The sequence below is a fragment of the Humulus lupulus genome, chromosome 6 (assembly GCF_963169125.1).
Source record: "Humulus lupulus chromosome 6, drHumLupu1.1, whole genome shotgun sequence".
Classification (NCBI taxonomy): domain Eukaryota; kingdom Viridiplantae; phylum Streptophyta; class Magnoliopsida; order Rosales; family Cannabaceae; genus Humulus; species Humulus lupulus.
Window position 1 is genome coordinate 25201977 of NC_084798.1, and position 27288 is coordinate 25229264.

At 29.7% G+C, this 27288-nt stretch overlaps 1 protein-coding gene across 1 annotated transcript; it reads left to right on the plus strand.

Annotated features, from left to right (window-relative positions):
• Nucleotides 1-807: 807 nt before the first annotated feature.
• On the plus strand, nucleotides 808-6859 carry LOC133783909 (protein STRICTOSIDINE SYNTHASE-LIKE 13). The gene is made up of 4 exons (XM_062223504.1): nucleotides 808-1175; nucleotides 1936-2220; nucleotides 5683-5850; nucleotides 6460-6859. Exons 1-4 carry the CDS (start codon nucleotides 808-810, stop codon nucleotides 6857-6859), a joined length of 1221 nt encoding a protein of 406 aa, XP_062079488.1.
• Nucleotides 6860-27288: the final 20429 nt, after the last annotated feature.

The window sequence follows — 27288 nt, forward strand, 5'->3', positions numbered from 1 at the left end:
GAAAACTATTTACGGGTTGAGAAACACTGAGAGCCCCATCGGTAGGGCTTAAAGTGAAACTCCTATAGAAGAACTGTCATATATATATGTGGAGCTTCTCAGGTAAAGACATCACTTTTATCCCTACCGTATGAGCATTTTCTATTTTCAGTATTTGGAGAAATTATAACAATTTTTTTTTTTTGTATAATGACATACATTATATTTATAATAGATATTCTGTCAATTTTTAAGAAAATTAGAATAATTTACGCTACCAAAATTAGAGCTCAAATAATTTATTTTCCATGAGTATAAAAAATATTAAGTAGACGTAGAACTGACTGTTTTGTATGATGTTATTTATCTATGATTATTTATTTCATTAGAGCCGAAAAAGAACCATAATTCTACGGAAAATTGGGTGATTAATTTTTATTTTTATTTCATTAAAAAATCAACATAACTGACATGTGATATGTGAAATCATATTCCACGTTATAATTCTATAAATCAATCTGATTTATTCGAATAGAAATAGTACCTTTTGTCTATTCTTCAACAATAAGAAGAATGTAAAATACCACGGCCAACCAATAGATCACCTACTTTTAACCACATCAAAAAATATCACAAAGAGTACATGTACTCACATATGATGTGCATGCAAATCAACTTTCTAACGTATGAAATCCTACCCATACCTAAGTACATTTTCTCTTTCCCTTAACATCTCAAAACAACACACAACTTTATGATTACTCTTAGCCATAATATCACATTCTCAAACCCCACATTATCACCTTCTTTCTCTCCAAGCATTCTCCCATGGAGAAAAAAAACCAGCTCAAAGATGATACTTTTTTGCAGCACCCAATTCTCATTCTCCTAGTTCTTGTATTGGGTTTGGTTATCATGGACCCTTTTCAAATGGGTCCTGTAGGAGGGCTCGAGTTCAGGCCTGTGAAGCACAACATTGCTCCTTACAAGCAAGTCATGAAGAATTGGCCCAGAGACAACCAGAGCCGGCTTGGACTTGGGAAATTGGAGTTTGAAGGTGAAGTTTTTGGGCCTGAATCTTTGGAGTTTGATCATATGGGCCGCGGCCCATATACTGGCTTGGCCGATGGACGCATTGTTAGGTGGATGGGGAGGGATGTGGGATGGGAGACATTTGCTCTTGTAACTTCAAATTGGTGAGTAGTTTTGGTTTGAGATTTTTTTTAAATGATTATTTTTTTTGTAGAAATTACATTGTATATGACATTTTTTGCCATTACACTTTTTTTTGGTTATGGAAATTTTAAATTGTTAATGTTTTTATGACTTTTATTTAATTTTCAAATATATAATTTTTTCTTTCCCATATAAATAATTAAGTTTATAATTAAGTCATAGTTTTTTTCTCACATTTCAGTTGTAGTATATTTTATTGACACATATTAATTATTGATACTTAGAAGTTAATTTTATTAAATTTAGATATATGATAATGCTATATTTTTATATATTAAGTTTTCAAATCCTGTATTTTTTTTTTAAAAAATCCTTATTTTTTATGATTATATAAAAAATTTATGGTTTTTTTAAAATATACTTTATATTACCAAAGATGGTTTTTCATTACAAGAATACAATCTCCTATACATATAACTAAAATATATCCCATCTATGGAGCTAAAGAGACTAACGTTGGCCATGGCCGCTAGTTTTTTTTTTTTAATAACGTAAGCAATTTAATAAAAAGTAATAAGAGGAATTTGAAAAAAAAAAAACATAGAAATATAGTTTTTTTTAAAAAAAAAAAAGTGAATAAGATAAAAGTTATTTTTAATAAAAAAAATTGGATATAATTTTTCCTTTTACTTTTCATTCTATTATTATATTTACACTATTGGTTTGGATGAGTGTTAGTTTTAGCTAATTGTAGTGAATTTGTTGTATGAGTGTTAAAAGGTCAGAGAAGGTTTGTGCTAAAGGGAATGAGTCAACCACGAAAAAGCAATGGAAAGTAGAGAAGAGATGTGGTCGTCCTTTGGGGTTGAGATTTGATAAAGAGAGTGGAAACTTGTTCATTGCAGATGCATATTATGGGATTCTGGTTGTTGGGCCTGAAGGAGGTGTGGCCATTCCTCTGGCAACCCACGTTGATGGAAAGCCCATTCTCTTTGCCAACGACCTTGATATTCACAACAATGGCTCTATTTTCTTCACTGACACTAGCAAGAGATACAACAGAATGTAAGTAATTATTCATATACATTTTATCATTGCTCATAAAAAAAAAAAAAAAACCTACAAAGTCAAACTTATATTAAGTCAAAATGAAATGCCCACAGAAATGTAGTCATATTTTTTACTCTGAGTTTTGTCTAATTATCTGTTTGAACCTTATGTTTTGACAAATTACTTTTTGAACCTTATGTTTTGTAAAATGATTAAAATAAAACAATAAACTCAATTTCGATGAAGAAAAAATTGAATATAACAATATAGTTTTTAAGCAAAATGATTTTATTTTTGTTCTGAATTATTAGTTTAGTGAATTATTTGTGATTTTAATTGAGAAAAGATTGACCAAAATCGGGTTTAAAGTTCTATTTTAACTATTTTACAAAACATAAGGTCTAAAAAGTAATTTGTCAAATCACAGGATCCAAACATGTAATAAGACAAAAAAAAAACTAATGTTAGTGATATATATTGGGGATGATTTTATTTTAATCATATTTTTTAAGTAATATATCTCTTTAAGTCTTTTTATATGCTCTATTTGTCTTAGCCCATCAATATGATTAAGTATTTTTGTATAATTATACAATAATATTATTATAACTATTATAATTAATATAAAATATAAATGTATATAAAAACTTAATTTCTTGCTCATAGAAGAAGATTTACAACATATATGATTTCATATAAAGCTAACAATATTCTTCTTTTCTTTTCTTATATTTGTTTAAAGAAAAAAACTAAATATTCTTACATATGAATAGTGAAAAATATATTTTTATAATATTTTTTAAATTAATATATACTTTCACGCTATGTTAAATGCAATCAAAATTAAAATCTTAACGCTAATACGACAAAAATCAAACTTAAACAATAGTTAATTGTAAAAAAAATTAATATCTCATAGATTAATTAGCTATGCAAAAATTGTGTAACTGCACAACTTCTAATATTTAGGTGGGTTGTTATTTGGTGTTTCATGTCTACTATGTTACCTTAGCTTAAGTTAGTTGGGAAAGTTATATTATCAAAATAATTATTCTATCACGTTAAAAAATTGTATAATATAAATGTTGAAAAGTTGATTTTTTAATTAATTAATACTAATTATAATTAAAAATTTAACATTTTATATAAGGCACAATTTTAATTAAGATTATTTTTAAGAAAATAAAATATTTTAAATAAATAATATATCAACAAGTAAACATAATTTAATAGCATTCATTTAGTGCTCATTGAATATTTTGGTCAACTATTAAAGTAATGGAAACCATTAAATTAAGATGAAATGACTAAAATTGATATAACCATCAATGGCTAAAATATTGATGTAACTATTGAATACTTACTTATATACGGTAAAAATTCTATAAAGTCTTATTCTATATTAAAATCATTCAATAGTCATACAAAATTTTAGTCTCAACTTGAGGCTAGTTATAAATATGAATAATTTTCATATTGTAATAAGTTAGAATAATTATTGATCCCGCTTTTAAAAAATATGCCTCCATATAATAATTATTATTTTAATATTAAATATATTTATATATATGTTATTTTATATATACTACAAATTCGTGATAAAATTAATTATCAATTTAAACTTATAAAATAATTTTGTATATTTCTAACATTATATATATACATTGTAGTTATATATTTATGTCATTTTCATTTATCATTGATTATACATTGAATTTGACATGTTTTATCAATTATTATTTAATTTAAATTTAAATGTGTATAATTATAGCATTTTATAGACATAATTCTATTAAGTTATAACCTCTAATAAATATGTTGGTCCTAGAGATTTTACTATATATATAATTATTATATGTTTTAATTATAAGTAAGTAAGAAAAAAATAATACAGAGTATGATAGGTATATATATATCTTATATATAAAATTAGTGTGTAGATAACGGAAGTTCTTGATTTTAATGGTTTTTTATTTTTTTTTCTGTTAACTTTAACAGAATATTCTTATATTTAACAAAATATTCTTATATTTAATGGTAGATTGTAAATATGACTTAAACTTAAATAAAATTAAATAAATAAATAATTAAACAAATTAAAATAGAATATTTTTGAGATATTTTACAATAATGATAATTATTTAAAAATAATAAAACCATATATTTAATAATTTAAATAAAATTTAATTAAACTTAAACTTAATGTTATATTAAACATATAGTATATAATATTTTGTTGATACTACTAAATTCAAAAACTAGAACAAACCTAAACTTAAACAAAAAAAATAATTAATTAAAATATAATATTTTAAAGATATTTTATAATAATTTAAATAATTAAATCATATTTATTTAAAAATAATAAAGATATATATATATCATTTTTTTTATCTTATAAATTTGTGTGATATTTTATTTTTTATTAAGTGATTGAAGTTCTTTTTCTTCTTCAAATTCACCAAATGACATTGTGAGATACATTAGAAACTAAAAATAGTTGATGTATGTATACTACTTTCTACACTATGACTTTTTTTATTCTTATTTTATTTATACTATTAATTTCTTTTTAAATATTATTGTATTTTATATATATGTCATGTAACTATATAAATATATATATATATCTATGTCATATATATATAAAAATTATTGATATAAATATTTATATATACTATAAAATTATAATTCATTCTATTATACTGTATATATATTTTAAAATCAATCAACCTGTTTTTATTAAAATTATATGCAATGTTTATAATTTTAAAATTAAAGAAATGTACAATTCACCTATTATATATATATATATATATATGACAGAAGTATGGATGATTAAACCTTAGGCACATGTCCTGTTGTCCTTTTCTTTTTCTTTTTATTATTATATTTCAAAAACAACATTTAAAGGGAAATAAATTCATTTTGTGTTGTTTTATGATAAAGTGAAGAAGCATGGAGATAAGAATATAAATGCTTGGGATATAGAAAAGTAACTATAAAAAGACAAGGAAAGACTATATATATATATATATGGGTGCTATTTTAATAGTTACTACTCATGAAATTGGATTAAGATCAATGGTTCATATTTATAGTTGTGAATTAATATTTCTAAAAGTAAATTTTGATTTTTTTCAAATTTTTTGAAAGATTATCTGATGAAAAACGTGTATTTATTATGAAAATATAATATTGTAAGTTTTTCATTTTTCAAATGCATGTTTCTCATTGGTTCGAAACACCATTAATTATAGGAAATTTTTTTAATTAAATTTGAAATTAATGTAGAAAAAAAATATTTACTTGTTGGTGACTATGTTGTCAAATCATCATCATAATGTAGAAAAAAGTCACTATGTTGTCAAATCATCATAATTGTTAGTACTCATCTATAAGTAGTAACCATTGAGTTGAGAAGTTTTCCATATATATATTATAATTTCTTGATAATAATTGAAGTTTTAATTTTAGGGATCATTTCTATATATTATTGGAAGGAGAGGCCACTGGAAGACTTCTCAGATATGATCCTCCAACAAAAACAACTCATGTTGTACTAGATGGGTTGGCTTTCCCTAATGGGGTACAAATATCTAGAGACCATACTTTCCTTCTCTTTACAGAGACCACCAATTGCAGGTAAAATCATCTGTACTTGGCCCAACTTTTATTCACATGAATGGTTTTCATACTTAGTCAAAGCTAAAGCCAATCTATTACAAAACATAGAAGTACAAAACATCAAGTATTAGCATTATATAACTTTGTCTTCTACAATTTGACCAATTTTACTTTTTTAATTATCTACATTATTCACATATCTTTTCTGCTTTTAAAATTGCATATAGTCAATAATTAATATGTTTAAAAGTGTTGCAGTCTTGTTCTAAATCCATGAATCTCCTAAATTTTTTAATGGCATTCTTTTCATGTAGTCAACTAGGTTCAATATTTGGTATGGAAGGTTTGAATTAGTTGCAAAATTTATAATTATTGTGATTATATATATTTTGTGACAATAAATTTTATTGTAATGTGTAAAAGTTGTAACTAAAATTATATTTAGTAACAAGTTATCACTAAATATGATTTTTTGGCCACAATAAATTTTTAGTTGTAACTAAATGTGATATTTATTGGGAAAAAAACAATTGTGTTGCAGCGACTTTTCTGGTAATGTAACTATGATCATTATTTACTAATTCTTTTACCTAATCACCAACTATTTATGGTTTTAATTTGATGTAGGCTAATGAAATATTGGCTAGAGGGGCCTAAAAGAGGACTTGTGGAACCAATTGCTAACTTACCAGGATTTCCGGACAATGTGAGAATAAATGAGAATGGTCAGTTTTGGGTTGCAATAGACTGTTGTCGCACTCCAATACAAGAGGTGTTAAGTCACAATCCATGGATAAGAAGTGTTTATTTTCGCTTACCAATCCGAATGAGTTTCTTGGCACGACTAATGGGGATGAAGATGTACACAGTGATCTCACTCTTCGACGACAAGGGAGAGATTGTTGAAGTTCTTGAGGATCGAAAGGGAGTAGTGATGAAACTTGTGAGTGAGGTTAGAGAAGTGAAAGGGAAATTGTGGATTGGAACAGTGGCTCACAACCACATTGCCACTCTCCCTTACCCTTAGATCCATCTTATTTTGATGTAAGGATTTTAGGATAATGAGTATTTTTCTAGGTGTTTATATTTGTTGTTTAACTGTTATTTTAAAAATTTAAGGACGGATTGACTTATGATTTATGTAACAGTATAGATAATTTCAAGAATGACTTAAGGATTGATATGGTTTCTAGTTGTATCTTCTTGGTCATTTATGATTAATGCGTGGTTCTTAAATTGCTTTAATTTGGTAAGTGGTAACCAATATATGCATCAATTTTGGAAGGATATATATATAGATATACAGGTGCATTTTTAATGGTTACCTATTGATGATTATTTTAATATTAACTATTGGATTAAGAACAATGATTCATATTTACAGTTGTTAATTAATATTTTTAAAAATAAATTTTGATTTTTTCAAATTTTTGAAAGGGTTACCTGATGAAAAAATGTATTTATTATGAAAATATAATATTGTAAACTTTTTATTTTCCAAATGCATGTCAATTTCTAAATATAGCTAGTGTCTCTTATTGGTTGGAAACAACATTTATTATGAAAAAAATATATTTACTTGTTGGTGACTTGCTATACCAAGTCACTATGTTGTCACATTATCATAATTGTTAGTACTCATTTTATAGGTAGTAGTCATTGAGAAGTCTTATATATATATATATATATATGAGTTCACTCTTAATGGTGATTGAGTTTTTTCCCCATGGATGGGTTGTCAATTAATAGCCATTGGATTAAGATCCAATGGTCCACATTTAAAGATGTTAATTAATGCTATCTTTGACTTTTTCAAACTTGGTAATGAGCTACCTGCTGACATGGCGGTCACCTTTTAATTAAATTAAATAATTAAAAAAATCATTATTTAAGATTCATTCCAAGATTCTTTATCTCCATTCCTTGTTCATTCCATATTCTTTCCAGATTCATTCTTTATGCATTAATGACTCTTATCTTCCAACTACAATTAGTTGGCTAATTAATGATGCATATTTCAAAATTTATATATATTATATATATTTTTATACAAAATTTACTCATTGTAAAAAACTTGTTTATTGAAGAAGCACCAATTTTTGAAAGTGTTTTCAAGTAAGATTTCTAAGTCATTTTCGAAAATCACTAGTAGATTTTCTATTTTTTTTCAAAAAAATTCCAACTTTTTTTTGTTATGTAGGATTTGAAATTCACATAGATGAGTAAATCATATTTCTCTTGAAAAACTTGTTTAGTGAAAACCCACAAGAATTATTTTTTTGAAAGTGTTTGATGAAAAAGCTCTAGATTTTTCATAATGTTCATTGTAAGAGTTTCAATTGTTTTTTTGCTTTCTTTATTTTTACAAAAAAAAAATATCATCTATTTCTCCAATTTCATATTTCAAAATTCACTACTAGAGCTTTTTTTTTTTTTAAAAAAAAAAAGTTCAACTTAGTTTTATTTATCTTGTAGGATTTGAAATTCAAAAAAATGACTAAATCTTATTTCTCTTGAAAACTTGTTTAGTAAAATCTCACAAGAATAATTTTTTTAAAAAATGATTGATGAAAAAGTTCTAGATTTTTCATAGTGTTTCTTGCAAGATTTTCAATCATTTTTGTGATTTCTTTATTTTTACAAACAATTTATCATCTATTTCTTCAATTTCATATTTCGAAATTCACTACTAGATCTTTTTTTTTTTTTTTTTAAATCCAACTTAGTTTTATTTGTCATGTAGGATTTGAAATTAAAAAAGATGACTAAATCTTTTTTCTCTTGAAAAATTTGTTTAGTAAAAACTCACAAGAACATTTTTTTTAAAGTGTTTGATGAAAAAGCTCTAGATTTTTCATGGTGTTTCTTGTAAGACTTTCAATCATTTTTGTGCTTTCTTTATTTTTACATATTTCGAAATTAACTACTAGAACTTTTTTTTTCTTTTAAAAAAGATTCAAACTTATTTTTATTTGTTATGTAGGATTTGAAATTAAAAAAGATGAGAATCTTATTTCTCTTGAAAAACTTGTTTAGTAAAAACCCATAAGAACAATTTCGCAAGTGTTTGATGAAAAAGCTCAAGATATTTTAAAGTGTTTCATTTAAGATTCTCAATTTTTTTTTCTTTATACTTACAAACAAATTATCATATTTTTCTCCTATTTTAAAATTCGAAATTGAATGGTACGTTTTATTTTATTTTGTTCTTATGATACTATACTTGAGTGAAAAAGATTTCTCTATTGTAGTTCGACTCTAATGAAGAAAGATGTTGCATAGCTTCATGGATTGCATGGTCAAATTTCAACAAAAATAAAGCAAAATTATTGAAAGATGTTCGAGAGTTCATTTCAAGCATAGGAATATAGTACTAGAGACATGGATCTTTACTTCATGTTATGAAGTGGCTTTTGTTATTCTCAATCAAGTTGTGTAAAATAAAGAAATATAATTCATTGTAATGATCTTAGTTGTACACGTTTTTTATGAGAAATAATTAATAACTCAACCAATCAGAATTAGAGCATGATGTTAAGGAATTGGAATAGATTATTGGAAACATGCATTTAATGAAATTAGTTGGAATGATCTTAATTGTACACGTTTTTTATGAGAAATGATTAATAACTCAACCAATTAGAATTAAAGCATGATGTTAGGGTATTGGAATGGATTTATGAATACATATATTTAATGAAATTAGTTGACATTTTTTAAATTAATTGCACACATTTTTTAAGATAAATTTTATTTATATATATATATATTTACACAAACTAACTCAACAAAACTTGTTTTCTATTAGAAAAGTTAAATATATTTCGAAATTTGTTTGAAATTTAAATGAAAAATTGGTAATTAAATATCAATGCATAGTAACTCAATGCTTGAAACCCTAATTATGCAAATTAATTGAACTTCCCCAATTCTCAAAACTATATTTAATTTATTTTTAAAAAAAACAATTATTCTTTGTAGCTGAAATTAGGGTTTAAAAAATAATTTAATAAATTTTAATTTAATGCTAGAGTTGGTTAGACTCTTTGAATATGAAAATGTGCATTTAATATTTAAGATATATTCAATATTTAAATTTTCAAAATAATTATTACCGTAAACCCTAATTATGCAAATTAATTTAACTTTCCCAATTCTCAATACTATATTTTTTTTATGTTTTAAAAAATAATTATTCTCTCTAATAAATATAGTAGTCGAAATATGTGTTTAAAAAAATAATTTAATAAATTTGTATATAATGTTAGGATATAGATAGTTGGTTAGAGTCTTTGAATATGAAAATGTGTATTTAATATTTAAGATATAATTCAATATTTAATTTTTCAAAATAATAATTAATGTAAACCGTAATTATAAAAAATAATTGAACTTTCCCAATTCTCAATACCATATTTAGTTTTTTTTTTTTAAATTATTCTCTCTAATAAATGTAGTAGCTGAAATATAGGTTTAATAAAATTAATTTGATAATTTTTTATTTTATGTTAGGATATAGATAGTTGGTTAAAGCTTTGAATATGAAAATGTGCATTTTATATTTAAGATATATTCAATATTTAATTGTTCAAAATAATAATTAGTGTAAACCCTAATTATGCAAATTAATTGAACTTTCTCAATTCTCAATACTATATTTTTATATTTAAAATGATTATATTAATATTAAAATGAAGAAAGACCTTAAACACACATGAGATGAAAAGTCATCAAAATAATTGACTAGTAAGTTTATACTTATAAATTTCAAAATTATAATAACATTTAATATATTAGTGGGGTGGTTGAAAAGTTGATACTTACAAATTTCGAAATTATAATAGCATTTAATATAATTTCAAAATTTTGAAAATATGTCTAGGTTCTATGAACCTTTGCCTTATAATTAAATACACATGACATGAAGAGTCACCAGAATGTTTAACCAATAGAACTTCACTTTAAAAAATTGAAATTATAATAGCATTTAATATTATTAGTGGGGTGATTGAAAATTTGAAATTATTATATTATATTTAAACATGATAATAGGAGTTACACAATAACATTTATTAATTAATTTCGAAATTCATACAAAAAATGAGAGAATTAGAGAAAGTAATTATTGTATGATAATATAATTGTTATAAATTTTTTAAATGTATGTGTTTTTATGGGAAGTTGAAAAGTTGTAATTTTAAGAAATTTCTATAATTTCTTTATTATAAATTTCAAAATATATGTGTGCTTCTTGGAACATTTTCTTTTTAATTATTCATGCAGTGTAATAAATGTATTGATAATCGTATTGGAAAATTATGATTGATTTTTTGGTGAAAAAATAGATAATTTCGAAAATATGTGTAGGTTCTATGAACCTTTGTTTTTTAATTAAACACACATGACATGAAGAGTCACCAGAATGTTTAAACAATAGAACTAATCTTAAATTTTTTGAAATTATAATAGCATTTAATATCATTAATGTGGCGGTTGAAAATATTAAATATTGTATTATATTTAAACATTATAATAGGATTTAGATGATAACAACTAATAATGAATAAAAAATGAGAGAATTAAGGAAATTAATATGAGAAGTTGAACAATTTACATCCATAATAATTATTTTTTATGTAAAAAATTATGAATTTCGAAATATTATTGGATTTATTTTATTTTTTGCATTAAAATAGGGTTTTTCAAAAATATGTATAGGTTCTATGAACCTTTGCCTTTTAAATTGAACATGTCATTTAATAAGTGTACATAAAGTTGTGTTGGTAGAATAAACATGGATTAATTCATTTATGAAAATATATAACTATTATATTTATTTTAATTGTTTTATTGGGAAGATGAATATGTCACTTTCAAATGAAAAATTGTATTTCTAATGAAACATGCAATGCTTTGTTCTATGAATATTGAAATTCAAATGTTCCCACATTTTCAAAATTAAATTTTAAAATTGTAAATAATAAATCGAATTATTAGTATATAATATGATTTTATACATGCCGAAATTTGTGTAATAAATATAAAAATGATTTTTTTTTAAACCATCTCAAATCTACATATTGGACAAAATTTGCTAGTTTGTAGCCATAGAACAATACATTTCTCATGATATGTGTGTGTGCAAGGTAACTTCGTAGCTTCCAAACCAACATGAACATTCTCAAAGCAAACAGAACATACAATTTGAACATCTTTATTCAAAACTTTCTCTAATCTTTCAATGGTCTGCTAGCTTGCTGCCACGAGATTAATAGTCATATTATCCATGTAATCTTCACTATCAACGTTAGCATCAATGTTAGAATTGTATTGTGGAGGAAGATCATAAATAAAAACATGAACATCCACTTTTACACAAAAATTAAAATCCTCTTTGTTCCACATCTTTCGAGCGTGATCAATAATTTTATCAGAAAGAAAAAATATAGAAGGATGGAGATAGGTCTCACCTAGCATCTCGTCAATGATAACTTTGGCATGATTATTGTCATTGGCCATCAACGTTTGTCGTGAAAGAAATACAATATTATCGCAACAAATAGAGTCTTCCATGCCGTTGTCGACCATCCAATTTGGAAAACTTGGTTCCCTACTAGTAAGTGGATGGCGTGAAATTTTTGCGAAAATGTGAATGATAAAGAAAGAATCGAAACCTTCACCTAGTTTGATGGTGTTATTAGTATCACCTGTTACTATTTGGTAGTATGGATCTCCTAGAATTTCAGGAGGAGCCATAATTGTGGGCTAGAATGGTTACTTTTTCATTATAACTATAAGCAAAAGATGAGATGTTTAGAGAATATAAGAGGAGGAGATCTATAAAATATATAGAAAAAACTTGTGTGTTAAAATAAAATAGAGAGAATAAAAGATTAAAATTTATTATTTTTTTAATAAAAATTATAGGTACAATTAATAACAGTGGTTGAAATATGTTACATGATAAAAACATAGGGAAGATAAATAGTGGTCACTTGGTGACATAGATAAGTTACCATCATAATTTCTATTGATATGATTATTTAATTTAGAATATTATTTTTTAGATTTTAAATAAGCGATAATTAAATTATAAATTAAATTTTGTTTATTAATAAATTTAAGTTAATATTATATTTTGGTTGTTTTATTAAATTCTCAAAAGTTATTTGGCTCTTAATAAAAATTAATCAAATTGTTAAATATCTCTCAATCATAAAATTAGAAAGTTTTACCTTATCAAATTTGTACTTAATTTCAATTTTTTTAAATTCATTAAATTAAAAAATTGTGCTAATTGTATTAAATTGCATAAATTATTATTGTTATTTTTTATTTTTTAAAAATAATAAGGACAAACGTACGTGTACATGCATACAAAATTTAAGTTTTCGTTGAGGGTGATTAATCTATTGTTAGTTTCATTTTTTAGGGTAATCTTGGATTGAAATTTTTAGATTCATGTAATGTACATTAAAATTTTATTTGGCAATTTTTTTCAAAAAAAAGAAATGAGCAAAACTGTTTCTTTTAAGAACAAAATTCTAAGTTATGTTAAAAAAAGATATATATATATATTTACCCAACAAGATATACCTAGAGTTACACTTAATATACATGTGTCCTTTAGAATGTGATCTGATCCTGATCTCATATTACTAAAAAACATCGAACCAAGTAGACCTAATTATGACATAATGAATTGTTCCAATGTACCATAGTCACCGTGATAACAATTACTACTGCTAGAGTCTCAAATAGTTATCCTATAGAGTAAGATAGAGTTATGACTTTAGAAGGTGATCCAAATCGATCTTATATTACTAAGTATCGCATAGTCTTGGATAGTTCTCCTATAGGTTTTTAGTTGAGACAGTAGAGACTTTAGAAGATGATCCAATCTCGAACTAATATTACTAGATAGCGTTGCACCAAGCATACCTCATTATGACATAATGAACCGTTCCAATGTATCCTAGTCAACCAATACTACCGTTAGAGTCTTAGATAGTTGTTGTAATGCCCCAAATTTCCTAATGAGGTTTAGGACCTTGATTAGGAGGTCAGGAGGGCCATAATTGATGTTATTAAATGATTATATGTATGTTTATGTGAATTATATTATTATATGATGAAAAATGCATGCATATGGGTCCACATTTTTTTTATAAGGGCATTTTGGTAATTTGGCCCGTTGAGGGCGTGATTGTGTATTTTCATGCATGTGGGTGAATTATAAATAATACCACATTATATGTGGATTTGTTCAAGCCATTTGACATGAGACGATCATGGAATGCAAGTTATCGATCTATTCATAACGGGGTTAGTTTCGAGCCTCAGGGTGAGTCTCGGGGTAATTTGGTGATTAGAACTGTTGACGTAGTTTTTCGCCAACAGATAATTATACGGATAAATAGGATGGATTAGTGCTGATTGATAAACCGTAATATGAAAATGATAGTAATCTATAATGTGGAGATTAATTGCAAGGAAACAATGGTCACTCCTTTTTTAGGTGGTTCGGAGGTTAAAATCCCCCTAGTCCGCCAGTCGATATTATTGATATTTCCTTACTATTTCTTACAAAGTATTTGCTTTTCAAGAAGAAGCAAACCCCTTGCACTACCCAAGGTTTCGGTATTTATAGGAGATTGATCTCTGAGTAGGTATTGGGGTCATCCCGTGATCTCTTCATCCATCATGTCATTTATGTGACACCGATGATTAATTCCTAAACATTACAGTGAAGTGTGGTCTAATCAATAGGTAAAGATGGGTAATGGGCCGCATGACCCAAATCAAGCGTGGGATGTCTGAACGCGCACGTTTATACTGCGTATCCAAGAATTCAGGAATGGAACAGACACGTGATGTCTGGTATATGCACGTTTATATTACGTGGTTGACTTTATAAGGATTCGGGGGTGTCAGACCCCTGATGCACCACGAGCTTAATGTGGTGCTAGCTCATGGCTTCTATTATGTCGACACAATAGCTCAACGCACGGAGCAGCTAAATGATCCCTCAGCTCGGGCTGGTTGTTTAGGGGTCCGTAACAATCAGCTCCGAGTGGACGGTTGACACGTGGCAGATCAATTTAGGCCTTGTTCTAGCCCGCCAAAGTGTGTGTGGATATTCAGGGCATACATTTGCCCCCCAAGCCCCTACTCGTGACCTATGACGTCATCTTTGATCTTCACAGCGGGGGCTTTTAAACTTCCCTTTCGAGGAGTACGTGACCAACCTTAGGTCGTGGCCCTCCCTTCTAGAGGGTGTAGTCGCTCCAGGACTTAGACAATATGTAGATGAGTCCAGTCCTGAGGTAGATCCAGACCCAGAACCCTCTTTGATTCGTGAAGTAATAACCTTAGACTCCCCTATAGAAGTTCCAAGGCCGGAGGTCGTGGCAATAGATTCCTCCTCCAACTCGGAGGGTAGGACTTTTTCAATACACCTTTAGATTTCTCTTATAATAAAACAACCTTACATGTATGCTAACGTTCCTTTCTTTTTGCTTCAGGCGAGGAGATGGTACAACCTAGAGATAGCGCCATGCAATCCATCTTCCAAGGGGGAAACCCTTCCTCCAGACCATCCGGGCCATTGGTCAAGAGATCCCGGTTGACCAAGAAGACTCCTGCCTCCGGGACAACCTGCAAGTCCCCCGCCAAGGGGAGAAGTCAGATCCCCGCCTCCACAAGGAGTATGCCTCCACCTCCCCCGCGACCTCCAACCCCTACTCAGGAACAGGAGGCACTAGCTGGAACTCCGTCAGTCCCCACTCCCATCGTACGCATCCCGGTTAATGCCCAAGACCTGGAGAAAATCCCAAACACCTTCCAAGGGACGGTCTATGAGACCGTGAGCTACACGGTGGAGCATTATTATAAGGCCAACCCGAGGGACTTGAGGGAGATCGAGGCGAGGAGCCCCGAGAATGTCATAGAGTCCGCACTGGGGATGAACCTCACGGTAAGCTTACTTAGTTAAATTCCTTTGCTTTCTTCCCAGCATGTGCCTTACTCTCTTTATTTCTTTGCAGGCGGCTTTGGCTCTACACCGCAGCATAGCTCAGACCAGGGCCAGGACTGACGAGCTCAGGGGTGAGCTCCAGACTGCTCAGGCCGCTCTCGCATCTGCTCAACAACAAGAGCAAAGTGCCAAGGTTGCCTTGACAGCTGCCAAAGAAAGCGAAAAGGCTGCACATGTCACCTTGCCCGCTGCGAAGGCCGAGCTCGAGGAGCCCAGGGCTAAGCAGCTGGAGGCCGAGGCTGCCACCATGGCAGAGAGGACCGCCACGTGCCTTGAAAATAACATTGAATAAAAAATTAACCCTAAAATTAAGGATCATGATTTTTAAAATTCAAATTTCAAAATGGAGGGAAATAAATTACTTGGTTTGTTTTTCAAATCTTAATTTACACACAAATTTTGAAATTATGGGGTGACAAGAAGAAATTTAGAAGGGGATCCGATCCTGGAAAAATATTATTAGATAACATTGCACTAAGATATAGTAGTGAATTTAGAAGGGGATCCGATCCCAAAAAAGTATTACTAGAAAACGTTGCACTAAGCTGACTTAATTATGACATAACAAATCGTTCCAACGTACCCTAGTAAACCAATACTACCACTAGAGTCTCAGATAGTTGTCCTGCTGAGTAGGATAGAGTAGTGAATTTAGAAAGGGGTCTAATCCCAAAAAAATATTACTACATAACATTGCACTAAGCAAACCTAATTATTACATGATGAGTCGTTACAACGTTAACTATTCACCGAGATAACCTATACTACATGTAATAATATACAATGCATTATATTTTTTTCAACTTGTGCTTTCATTTTTCTATTTTTTTTCTTTTTCATATTTTAAACAATACATATAAATAGTATATATTTTTAAATTATTTTAAAAATGCATTTAATTGGTCAAATTTGTAATTAAAATTATAGTGGCTGAAATTAATGGGTGATTTTTATTTATTTCGAATGGTGTGTTGCACTATTCGATATTTTTTTATATTTAAACTGATTATATTATTAAAATTGCATCAATTAATATAATTAGTGGGGTGATTGAAAAGTTGATGCTTATAAATTTTGAAATTATAAGAGCATTAATTAATATAATTAGTGGGGTGGTTGAAAAGTTGATACTTACAAATTTCGAACTTATAATAGCATTTAATATAATTTTGCAATTTTGAAAATATGTATAAATCCAATAAAATTTCAAAATTTTCATTAGAATTTTCAAAATTAGGGTTTAGATAACCACAGTTGTGCAATATTAATTTTTTTTTAATGTTAGGATATAGATAGTTAGTTAGAGTCTTTGAATATGAAGATGTGCATTTAATATTTAACATATTTTCAATAATTAATTCTCCAAAATAGTAATTAGTGTAAGCCCTAATTAATGTATAATAATATAATTGTTATAATTTTTTTTAAAAAAAATACTAAATCATTTTTGAAACCATTGTGTTTTGATGGGAAGTTGAAAAGTTGTAATTTTAATGATTATATATAATTTTTGACATAATAATAGGTAATTTTGAAAATATGTGTAGGTTCTATGAACCTTTGCTTTGTAATTAAGAATCACCATAATGTTTAACCAATAGAACTACACTTAAATCTTTAGAAATTATAATAACATTTAATATAATTAGTGGAGTGGTTGAAAAGTTGATGCTTATAAATTTTGAAATTATAATAGCATTAATTAATATAATTAGTGAGGTGGTTGAAAAGTTGATACTTACAAATTTCAAAATTATAATAGCATTTAATATAATTTTGAAATTTAGAAAATATGTATAAATCCAATAATATTTCGAAATTTTCATTATAATTTTCGAAATTAGGGTTCAGATAACCATAATTGTGCAATATTAATTTTTTTTTATTTAATGCTAGGATATAGATAGTTGGTTAGAGTCTTTAAATATGAAGATGTGCATTTAATATTTAACATATATTCAATAATTAATTGTTCAAAATAGTAATTAGTGGACACCCTAATTAATGTATAATAATATAATTGTTATAATTTTCAAAATTTTCATTACAAATTTTGAAATTAGGGTTTAGAGAACCACAATTGTGCAATATTAATGTTTTTTTATTTAATGCTAGGATATAGATAGTTGGTTAGAGTCTTTGAATATGAAGATGTGCATTTAATATTTAATATATATTCAATAATTAATTGTTCAAAATAGTAATTAGTGTAAACCCTAATTAATGTGTAATAATATAATTGTTATAATTTTCAAAATTTTCATTACAAATTTCGAAATTAGGGTTTAGAGAACCACAATTGTGCAATATTAATGTTTTTTTATTTAATGCTAGGATATAGATAGTTGGTTAGAGTCTTTGAATATGAAGAAGTGCATTTAATATTTAACATATATTCAATAATTAATTGTTCAAAATAGTAATTAGTGTAAACCCTAATTAATGTGTAATAATATAATTGTTATAATTTTCAAAATTTTCATTACAAATTTCGAAATTAGGGTTTAGAGAACCACAATTGTGCAATATTAATTTTTTATTTATTTTAATGCTAGGTTATAGATAGTTGGTTAGAGTATTTAAATATGAAGATGTGCATTTAATATCAAAATTAATAGGATTTAGATAATAACAATTAAAAATTAATAGAAAAATAGAGAATATCATAAATTAATATGGGAATTTGAACAATTTACATCCATAATAATTATCTTTGATGTACAAAATTATAAATTTCAAAATATTATTGGAATTTTTTTTTTTTTTTTTTGCATTACAATAGGGTATTTCAAAAATATGTATAGGTTCTATGAACCTTTGCCTTTTAATGTGAACATGTCATTTAATAATTGTAGATAAAGTTGTGTTGATAGAATAAATATGGATTAATTCATTTATAAATATATAACTATTATATTTATTTTTATTATTTTATTGGGAAGATGAATATGTATCTTTCAAATGAATAAGTCTTTCTAATTAAACATGCAATGTTTTGTTATATAAATATTGAAATTCAAATGTTCTCACATTTTCGAAATTATATGTAAAAATTGTAAATAAAATTCGGATTATTAGTATATAATAGGATTTAATACATGCTGAAATTTGTGTAACAAATATAAAAATGATTTTTTTAAACTATTTCAAATCGACACATTGGACAAAATTTACTAGTTTGTAGCCACTGAACAATACATTTTTCATGATATGTGTGTGTGCAAGGTAACTTTGTAGCTTCCAAACCAACATGAACATTCTCAAAGCAAATAGAACATACAATTTGATCATCTTTAATCAAAACTTTATCCAATCTTTCAATGGATTGCTCGCTTGCCGCCACAAAATTAATAGTCATATTATCCATATACTCCTCACTATCAACGTCACCATCAATGCCAGAATCGTGTTGTGGAGGAAGATCATAAACAAAAACATGAACATCCAATTTTACACAGAAATTAAAATCCTCTTTGTTCCATTTTACATGGTCTGGAATTTGAAGGATCCCTTTGTTTACATTTGATGGTATATTAATGGTCATTGCATCACCATCTTCATCAGGTATGACAAAACTCCATGGTGGGATAGGAACATCACAGTCTACCTCAACTACACATACATGGTTTTCGTATTCCTAATTTTTAAATAGAAAAAATATTTTAGAAAAATATAACCGAAGTGTTCTAACATAAACATAAAATGAGATCTCAATTATAGACACATATATAGATATGAAAATATTACCTTACAAAAAGAACAATAAGACTCACTATGAAGACAACGTCGAGTTCTACTTTCGAACATTGAAGAGGACGACTCCAAACGTTTCATAGGAGATCTATACCGACGAGTGCGATCTAAAAACAATTTTGACCTGATTCGATTAGGAGACAATGAGTTATCATAAAAAATTTGTCTCTTTTTTCCAACCCTTCCTTCTAAATCCTTAGATCTACTTCTTTTATTCTTCATCCCCTTCCCCTCTACTCCCATGCGTTTTCTCTCTCTCCCCCTCTATTTTTTCCTCACACTTTTTTTTTTTCTTCTTTCTCTTCTTCACATGCTCACGAAAATGATGGTGCAATTCTGATTTTTTTATGTTTATTTTTTTACTTTGAATGAAGAAGAAGAAGAAGAAGAAGAAGAATAGAGAGTTTAAGAAATGAGTGTGCATTTATTATGAAACCCTAATTTAAAAATTTTAAATTAATTTAAAACTTGAAAAGAGAGCTTACCTTTTATTGGTTGGAATCACCATTCCTAATGACCAAAAAAAAAGTCAATTTCGAAATTAATGCAGAAAAAAAAAAGAATCTATGCCAAAAAAAAAGAATCTTTACTTGTTGGTAACTTGATGTATCAAGTCACCTACATGCCATGTCAGCATATTTGCACATTTATCTAGGTACCCATGTGTGGGTAATAACCATTGAGAACTTTTCCATATATATATATATTGGGTTAGAATATACTATATCACTATTAAGATTATAACACTACAAGGAAAATGTGTATTAGCGGCGATGCATGTCGCCGCAAAAAATGGCTCATTTCGCTGCTGATACAAATTAGCGGAGACATGTCGCCTCAAAAGGTCGTCGCTAATAAGTTGTGCCTAAAATCATTTTAGTGGCGACATGTATTAGCGATGACAGGTGGCGTCAACGATAATACTCAGTATTAACGGCGATAGGAATTGCCGCAAAATTGTGTCGATGTGGCTTATGGCAGAAAAATATTTGTGGCGACTGTATTAATATTAATGGTGAAATTTGTCGCTCCTAATATATATTTTCTTTTAAAAAAATATTATTTTTTAATAATAAAATATAAATAATTAAAAATTAAAATATTATATGACATCCATAATTATAAGGGATATTTGCGGCGAAAATACCTAAATTTTTTACTTTATAACACTTAAATACTTAAGTCTTTTTTTTTTTGCGGCTAAAATACCTTCCGTCAACATTTTTGGCAACTGTAGGTACCTACCCGTTAAGTGCCAAGTAATTGCCTACGTGTCAACCTCTAATTGGTTCAAGTTATATAATTTTTATTTTTTTATTTAAAAAAATCATTTAAACATTTAAAATTGTCAAAAATATCATAAAAAATAAAAAATGATTATAAAAATTAAAAAGTTATTTAAAAACTTAATACCTAAATTAAATTTAAACAAAAAATAAATTAAATTAACTTAAAAATTAAAAAATAAAATTTTCCTTTAACTAATTTAAACAAATTTAAATCAATATATTTATTGAAACCCATTTATAGCAAATCAAATACAAATCCAAAATTATTCCAAAAGTTTCAAACCCATAAAACTAACTAAAATTATTGTTCATCTTCTTTGCTTATTATTGAAGAGTCCATTACATTCATAACCAATTACAGAAAACAGAATGCTGCAATTTTTTTTTTTTTTACAGAAAATGGAATAGACCCAAAACGAATCATTCCATACCCATCGACCATTGGTCTCTACAAACAAGTCAAACTCTTCTTGCTTATCTCAAATACAACAACCTATAATTTTTTCAAAAGATTTGAAAAGAAAAGAAAAGAAAAAACGAACCCAGAATTTTCAAGATCGGGCTCAAGCAAATACCAAACTCAGATTCAAGTAATCCTAAAATTCAAGAAAATCAAGATTCAAGAACAATACAATATCATTATTCCCAAATCATAAAAAGTTCAACATTTCAATCCAAATGAGTGTAAGCAACACAAGAAAAATATTCTATAACTCAATTAAAATTTGAACCTACATTCAAATCTCAATATAAATAAAATCACAAGAACAGAAATCCAAAAACCCATCTAGGCATCTTCTCAACTATCAATTCAGCAATCAAAAAATTAAACTCGATCTCAGATGTGAACAAAATCCAAAAGAGAAGCACCTGTCGAATCTTCACCCACCAAAGTTCCAAGCCAGCAAGAAAAAAAAAAGAATGCAAGAAGAAGGTCAGCCACAACTTTCCAGCTCCATCCGTCCATTAACCACCCACGAACTTGTCGTCCATCTGCCACAACCTCACAGATCTGTTCATCCGTCACCCACAAACCAAGATCCCAAGCTTCAAATAATCAGATCTCAAATCCCCCAAGCTCCGTTGCGGACGATGGACGGTGCACACCTTGAAGTCGACGAGGTGCCATTGAAGTTGTCTGCCATTGAAGTCGAAAGGGGATCTGAAGAAAACAGATTGGGTAGAAGGTGTATCATATAGGGGAGAGAGAAAAGGAAAGGGAATAAATGAATTTTTTTATATTTTTTATTATTTCTTAATGAGTTTTAAATTTTTTAAAATTTTAAATAATTTTGTTAATGTTTAAATGATTGTTTTAAATAAAAAAATAAAAATTATATAACTTGAACCAATTAGAGGTTGACACGTAGGCGTTTGCCTGACACTTAATGGCTAGGTACCTATGGCTGTCAAAAATGTTGACGGAATGTATTTTAGCCGCAAAAAAAAAAAACTTAGGTATTTAAGTGTTATAAAGTAAAAAACTTAGGTATTTTCGCCGCAAATATCCCTAATTATAATCAAATGTGTCCATAACATAACATCCATAATTATAAAAATGTAACTATAATATCCATAATTACCTATTAATAAAATGTAGTCATTATAGTTAAGTACAATAATATATGTAACGATCCAAAATCGCTAATAAGGCTTAAGGGCCTTGATTAGCATGTCGAGATGGCATAATTGGTTTATGTGTGATTTAAATGATTAAATGCATGATTATGTGGATGTATGAAATGCATGTTTATGAGTATTAATAAGCATGTGGGCCCTATTTAGCTTATAAGGGTATATTTGTAATTTTAACCCGTTGAGGGCATAAATGTAATTATTTGTGGTAAATTGTTAAGACCACATTATTATATGGATGTATTTGCAGCTTATGGTTCGAGACGATCCTAGTGAGCAGTTTGGCGTAATAGTCACGGCGAAGATTTATACCCGGCTCAGGGGAAACCTGAGGGTATTTTTGGGAATTTGGGAAATATATTGGATATTTTTAGACATTGGGGAGAATAATTGGTGATTAATTGGAAGACTAGATTTAAGTGGTAAATATTAGGGATACTCAAGGAATTAGCAGGAATTGGGAGCAAATGACCAAAATACCCTTAGATGGATTAAAAGATTTGGATTTATTGGGAGGGCAAAGGGTCTTTTGGGTTATTAGGAGATATACTTGATATATCTGATGTTTCTTTTTAGAACATAAGGAAAAGTGGTAGAGACTGAAGGAAGAGAAAGGAAAGAAAAAACAGAGCTCTCCCTCTTCCTCACGATTTCTTCTTCTTTCACTCTTCATTGAGGATTTTGAAGCTATGAACTCAGAGGAAGTCTAGGCTAGGTCTTGGGACTTTGATCCTTGGATTGGCTAAGGAGCTCAACTGGAATTAGCTTCCAAATTAAGGTAAGGTTTATGGTTTTTCCTGAGTTTGTTGAACCTTGTTGAGAGTGGTTTCTAAGTTGGTTTTTTTTTTATGGGAATTTAAGGATTTGAACTTGGGAATTGGTGGAATCAAAGCTGGGAGGAACATTGAAGGAAACCTAGGGTTGGATTCTTTCATCAGAGGTAATAATTTCTGACTTAGTTTATCTGGGTTTTCTGGTTTAGATGGTGTTCTTGAGTTTCTGAGCTCAAGTTTAGTTTCTTTGTTTGATGATGCTTGTAGCCAAGTCTTTGATGTTGTCAGGTTTTTTTAGTTGTGGTATAGTGAGTTATAATGTAACGCCCCGGATAACCAAGACCATTACACTGTGTGTTTATAAAGGTGCAATACTTGCTAATCAAGTCATTTAGTTAGAAATGTGTTACTGAAACTACAGTTGACCTAGGGTTGAAAGATTTTGGTCTCAAAAGTTTCATTTCTTATAATCAAACATTTTCTTTTACATGGGATCCTAGAAGTAGTAAAGTTAAAAGAAAGTTTACAAAATTTCACGATTAAAATACAATTACTAGCCACTCTAAGGCAAAACAGACAATTAGGCTTTTCTCGTCCTGTACCACTCCTCAGCCGTGGCGGCCGATCGGCTGACTATGTACATTCAGCCCGAAAGCTCTCCATCTCAAGATTGGTCCACCTTGCCTTTGCCTTTACATGCACCACGTAGCACCCGTGAGCCAAGGCCCAACAAGAAAACACAATAGCAGAGCATAATCATCAAGCAAACAACCAGATAACTCATGCAGTATAATCATATACTCAACAATCCAAATATTCACAATAATCAAGTATTCAGCATACCAAGTTCATCATTTCATACTAGTAACCAATCCACATATAATAACCAGGGTTAATGCCCTTAGGCCACACCCTCTATTTATCTCACTGACTCCAGCCCGCTTAAACCGAGCTCAGTGAATATTAAGATGTCCTCAGCTACCAGTGGCTGAGCCGCGCCCTGTGCGCAAGTATTATTTACAGCACTGTTAGGTCTTTTATCACATGTCCCATGACATAATACCATATATGACATCATACAGATATAGGGAGCTCTTAGTCCCAACACAATCACATAACCGAGTGCAGTTTTCTTACCTTTAGATTCTTGTAATTTGTTCAATTCAACCTTCAAGCACGATCCCGTCTGAGCCCTAGCGTACACCTAGTCACGGTTACAAGTTAGAACCAACTCCAAATTTCAATTCCAAAACCTAGCCTCGGGACCAATCCCAAGCCCTCGGGAAGCCCTCATTCCACCAAACGGGGTGGTGGAATCAAACCCCAAGCCCCCGGGCAAAAACCCTAAGAAATAACCCAAAAATCCCTTTCTGGGAACAGGGTAGCGCTACAACGCCCTAAAATGGGCGCTATAGCGCTACAAACAGAGCCAACAGGCTCCCAGACACCCAAGTCTAGCATTGTAGCGCCCTAAGGCTAGCGCTACAGCGCTAGTCACAGCCAGATAATACCCAGACTTCTCCTCTTCGAGCTTCCTCGAGCAAAATCCTTCCAAACCTTAACCAAACTCCAAAACAAACCTACCAACATCTATATCTCACCCCATCATTCCCAATCATACAAAACTCAATCACATGCACCCCAAAACAAAGAAATCACCATAATTGGACTTAGAGCTCAAAAACTCAACAAGAAAAACAACTGAAACCACAAAATTCAAGTGACCAAGTCCATAACTTCTTACCTTCAACAGAGAAGTTCAACCTTGGGCTATCCTCCACTCTTCCTTAGCTTTCACTCCTCAAAACTTCAGCCTCAATTCCCTAGAATTCCCACCAAAACTCAGCTCAAAATCCATATTAACACTAAGAACCAGAAACCGAGTAACAACCTCAAAACCTTACCTTAATTGGATGCCTAACCCCTGCTGAACTCTCAAACTTGATCAAGATCTCAAGTGCAAAGCCTTAGCCTAGAGCTCCTTGGAATTTTAGCTCCAAAAGACCCCAAGGATTGAAGAAGAAACCCCAAACCGTGAGATAGAAAACTCCTGCTTTTCCCTTCTTTCTTTTCTTTTTTACTCCAGATTTCTACCACTTTCTACACATCCCACTAAGGCATAAAGCATTTTAATACCTATCCCTGCTTTGAACTCAAATGACCAATTTTCCCTCCCATAAATCCTAAGCCATTAAATCATTCTAAGGGAATTTTGGTCACTACGCCCAATTCCCGTTAATTCCTCGAATGTCTCTAATATTTACCGCTTACTTCCCGACACTTAACTAATCACCAATTATATTCCTCAATATCAAAATAGACTCCAATATATTTCCTAAATTCCCTGAAATACCCCAAGGCTCGCCCCGAGCCGGGTATAAATCTCCGCCATGACTTTTTCTCTAAACCACTCACTAGGATCGCCTCGAGTCACAAGTTACAAATATATCCACATAATAATGTGGTCTCAACAATTTATCACAGTTATTTATATTTATTCCCTCAACAGGCCAAAATTACGAATATGCCCTTCTAACCTAATTAGGGCCTACATGCATGCTAATACACATAGTCATGCGTCACAGATATCCAAATAATCATATAACATGCTTTTAATCATTTAAATCACATATAATCCAGTTATGCCCTCCCGAAACACTAATCAAGGTCCTTAAGCCTTATTAGTAATTTAGGTCATTACATATAAGGTCAATTTTGAGTTTAGTTGAAGTTTGGAGAGGGTTTTTGGAGCTTTGGCTCGGGAAAGTTTGAAGGAAAATCCAGAAATTTTGCATGTTCTGGTTGTAGCGCTAGGATAGGAGCACTACAACATTATGCTTCGTTTTCTAAGGGGGCTGGCTTTCTGACTGTAGCGCCCCTCTTGTGGCGTTGTAGCGCTACCCTGCCTCCAAAACTTGGGTTTTTGGGATTTCTTTTAGGTTTTTGCTTGGGGGCTCAGGGGTCGATTCCACCACCCCGTTTGGTGGAATTGGGCTTCCCGAGAGCATGGGATTGGTTCTGAAGTTGGGTTACGGAATTGAATTTTAATGAGGGTTCTATTTTACGGTTGTGACTAGGTGAACACTAGGGCTCGGACGGGATCGTGCTCGAGGGTCGTCTCAATTAGCCAAAGCGCTCGGAATCAAAGGTAAGAAAGTTGCACCCAGTTATGTGGTTATGTTGGGACTAAGAGTTCCCTATACTTGTATGTAATGTTGTATGATGGTATTATGCCATGTGAACATGAAATAAAATGCCTAAGAGTGCCAGAATTAATATTGGCACATAAGGACGCGACTCGGCCACTGGTAGCTGAGGTTAAGTATGTAATCATTGAGCTCGGCCTAAGCGAGCCGGAGTCAGTGGGATAAATAGAGGGTGCGGCCTAAGGGCATCGACCCTGGATATTGTGTGATATGTTTATTGTTATTAATTTGATGATTATGGCATGTTTATTACCTAGATGATTGATTATTGGTTGGCAGATTGATATCACTGATTATGTGAACAATGTGGTCTACTGAGTATCTGATTGATGATTTGTGAATTATTTGACTATTGATTATTGATTATACCCTGTAATATGGTTTTCTTGCTGGGCCTTGGCTCACGGGTGCTTCGTGGTGCAGGTAAAGGCAAGGGTAAGCTGGACCAATCTTGATTTGGAGAGCTCTGGGGGCGGAATGTACATAGTCAGTTGATCGGCCGCCACGGCCGAGGGATGGGACAGAAGAACCTAAAGTTCCTATTTTGCCATTAGAGTGGCTTTTGGTTATACATAAACTTTGAAATTTTGTAAACTGTCCTTTAAAACCTATTTTGGGATCCCATGTATGAAACATTTATTTTAATGAGAAATTTCATGTTTATGACCAAAATATTTTAACCCTAACCTAATTACGAGTTTAGGGTTACGTTTTCAACTATATGACTTGATTAGCAAGTTTTTCACATTTTTAATCATACAGTG